This window comes from Palaemon carinicauda, chromosome 12 (assembly GCF_036898095.1).
Source record: "Palaemon carinicauda isolate YSFRI2023 chromosome 12, ASM3689809v2, whole genome shotgun sequence".
In the NCBI taxonomy this organism is placed as follows: Eukaryota; Metazoa; Arthropoda; class Malacostraca; order Decapoda; family Palaemonidae; genus Palaemon; species Palaemon carinicauda.
The window spans coordinates 11,297,661-11,300,160 of record NC_090736.1 but is presented as its reverse complement, the minus strand read 5'-3'; the positions used below and the strand labels follow the sequence as shown (position 1 = coordinate 11,300,160).

At 43.5% G+C, this 2,500-nt stretch overlaps 1 protein-coding gene across 1 annotated transcript in view; it reads right to left on the bottom strand.

Annotated features, from left to right (window-relative positions):
- LOC137651219 (catenin alpha-like) overlaps positions 1-2,500 on the bottom strand; it is a 30,860-nt gene that overhangs the window by 18,683 nt on the left and 9,677 nt on the right. Inside the window, exon 6 of the mRNA XM_068384407.1 lies at positions 1,898-2,074. Coding sequence (XP_068240508.1) covers positions 1,898-2,074 — 177 coding nt within the window. The remainder of the gene's footprint in view (positions 1-1,897; positions 2,075-2,500) is intronic.

Below are 2,500 nucleotides of genomic sequence, written 5' to 3'. Positions count from 1 at the left end.
TTATAAAATTGACCTATGTAAAAGAGGCACTGGAAGTGAGATGAACAACTGACGACTGGAAAGGAGATACTGGGAGTGATTTGGACAACTGATGTCTGGAAAGGAGGTACTGGGAGTGAGTTAGACAACTGACGTCTGGAAAGGAGGTACTGGGAGTGATTTGGACAACTGACGTCTGGAAAGGAGGTACTGGGAGTGAGATGGACAACTGACATCTGAAAAGGAGGTACTGGGAGTGATATTGGACAACTGACGTCTGGAAATGAGGTACTGGGAGTGAGATGGACAACTGACGTCTGGAAAGGAGGTACTGGAAGTGATTTAGACAACTGACATCTGGAAAGGAGGTACTGGGAGTGAGTTTGACAACTGACATCTGGAAGTGGAAAGGCGGGTACTGGGAGTGAGTTGGATAACTGACGTCTGGAAAGGAGGTACTGGGAGTGAGTTACACAACTGACGTCTGGAAAGGAGAATCTGGGAGTGTGATGAACAACTGACGTCTGGAAAGGAAATACTGGGAGTGAGTTGGATGAATGACGTCTGGAAAGGAGGTACTGGGAGTGAGTTGGATAAATGACGTCTGGAAAGGAGGTACTGGGAGTGAGTTTGATAACTAATGTCTGGAAAGGAAATACTGGGAGTGAGATGGGCAATTGACGTCTGGAAAGGAGGTGGTGGGAGTGAGTTAGACAATTGACGTCTGGAAAGGAAGTACTGGAGTGAATTGGACAACTGACATCTGGAAAGGATGTACTGAGAGTGGGTTTAGACAACTGACATCTGAGAAGGAGGTACTGTGAGTGAGATGGACAACTGACGTCTGGAAAGGAGGTACTGTGAATGAGATGGACAACTGACGTCTGGAAAAGAGGTACTGGGAGTAAGATGGACAACTGACATCTGAAAAGGAGGTACTAGGAGTGAATTGGACAACTGACGTCTGGAAAGGATGTACTGAGAGTTAGTTAGACAACTGACGTCTGGAAAGGATGTACTGAGAGTTAGTTAGACAACTGACATCTGGAAAGGATGTACTGTGAGTTAGTTAGACAACTGACGTCTGGAAAGAAGGTACTGGGAGTGAGTTGGACAATTGACGTCTGGAAGTGAAAAGGGGGGTAATGGGAGTGAGTTGGACAACTGACATCTGAGAAGGTGGTACTAGGAGTGAGTTGGACAACTGGCGTCTGGAAAGAAGGTACTGGGAGTGAGATGGACAACTGATGTCTGGAAAGGAGGTACTGGGAGTGAGTTGTACAATTGATATCTGGAAAGGATGTACTTGGAGTGAGTTGGACAACTGACTTCTGGAAAGGATGCACTGGGAGCGAGTTGGACAACTGACTTCTGGAAAGGAGGTACTGGGAGTGAGTTCTACAATTGATATCTGGAAAGGATGTACTTGGAGTGAGTTGAACAACTGACTTCTGGAAAGGATGCACTGGGAGCGAGTTGGACAACTGACTTCTGGAAAGGAGGTACTGGAGTGAGTTGGACAACTGACGTCTGAAATATACTAAAACATCCTAAAATTTGTTTCTCCGATATCTGGAATGTGCTATATGCTTTCAAGGTATGCAATTAAGTTCCCTAGTATTTGGAATATGGTAAATACACCCTTCAGATCTGTGTGTTTTCCCCAAACATCAGAAATGTGCTAAAGAGTGATCATAGAATGCAGGAACATCCTTGTCTTTATTTACAATATCCATAATCCCTTCATTCATCTAGAAGCTGATACGAGATAAACAAAGCGTAAAGGTCTATAGATATTTACAATGCACTAGAAACCAAAATAGCATGATACTTTAATAAAGAAAACAGTTTTAATCAACATATGTAGCAAAAGAGCAAGTCTTGAATTTCCAAATGTAACAAATAACTCTAGACCTACGTCAAAGACATCGAGTGCCACAGCTAGTTCTCCTGCTTTGTCTTGCGGCACGTGGCTCTGCCCGGAGGCCTTCCCTTGGGCTACGTCGTGGATCGTGTTCACGGCTTCGCACACTTGTCGTAAGACGTAATCCCGGTTGGCTTTCGCCGCTGCCAGCTCCGGGTGGCGTACGTATGCCTGTGAGATCGGAAAACATCGGATGAAACGGTAAATGGTCATTAGAGTTCGCCTGTTTGACGGTACACTCGAGCACACTATTCTATCTTATCTATCTTCCTCTTGTTTTGTTAAAGTTTTTTTTTAGTTTATATAGGAAATATTTATCTTGATGTTACTGTTCTTAAAATATATGTTCTATTTTTCCTTGTTTCCTTTCTCACTGGGCCATTTTCCCTGTTGGAGCCCCTAGGCTTATAGCATCTTGTTTTTTTCAACTAGGGGTTGTAGCTTAGCACGTAATAATGATAATAATAATAACATACTTCATATAACAAAAAACAACTAATGCAGCCATTTCTATCCACACTGCAGGACAAAGACCTTAGGTATGCCTTTTTTTTCATGCCTGGGGTTTGGCCAGTTTTCATCACTACATTGGCCAAT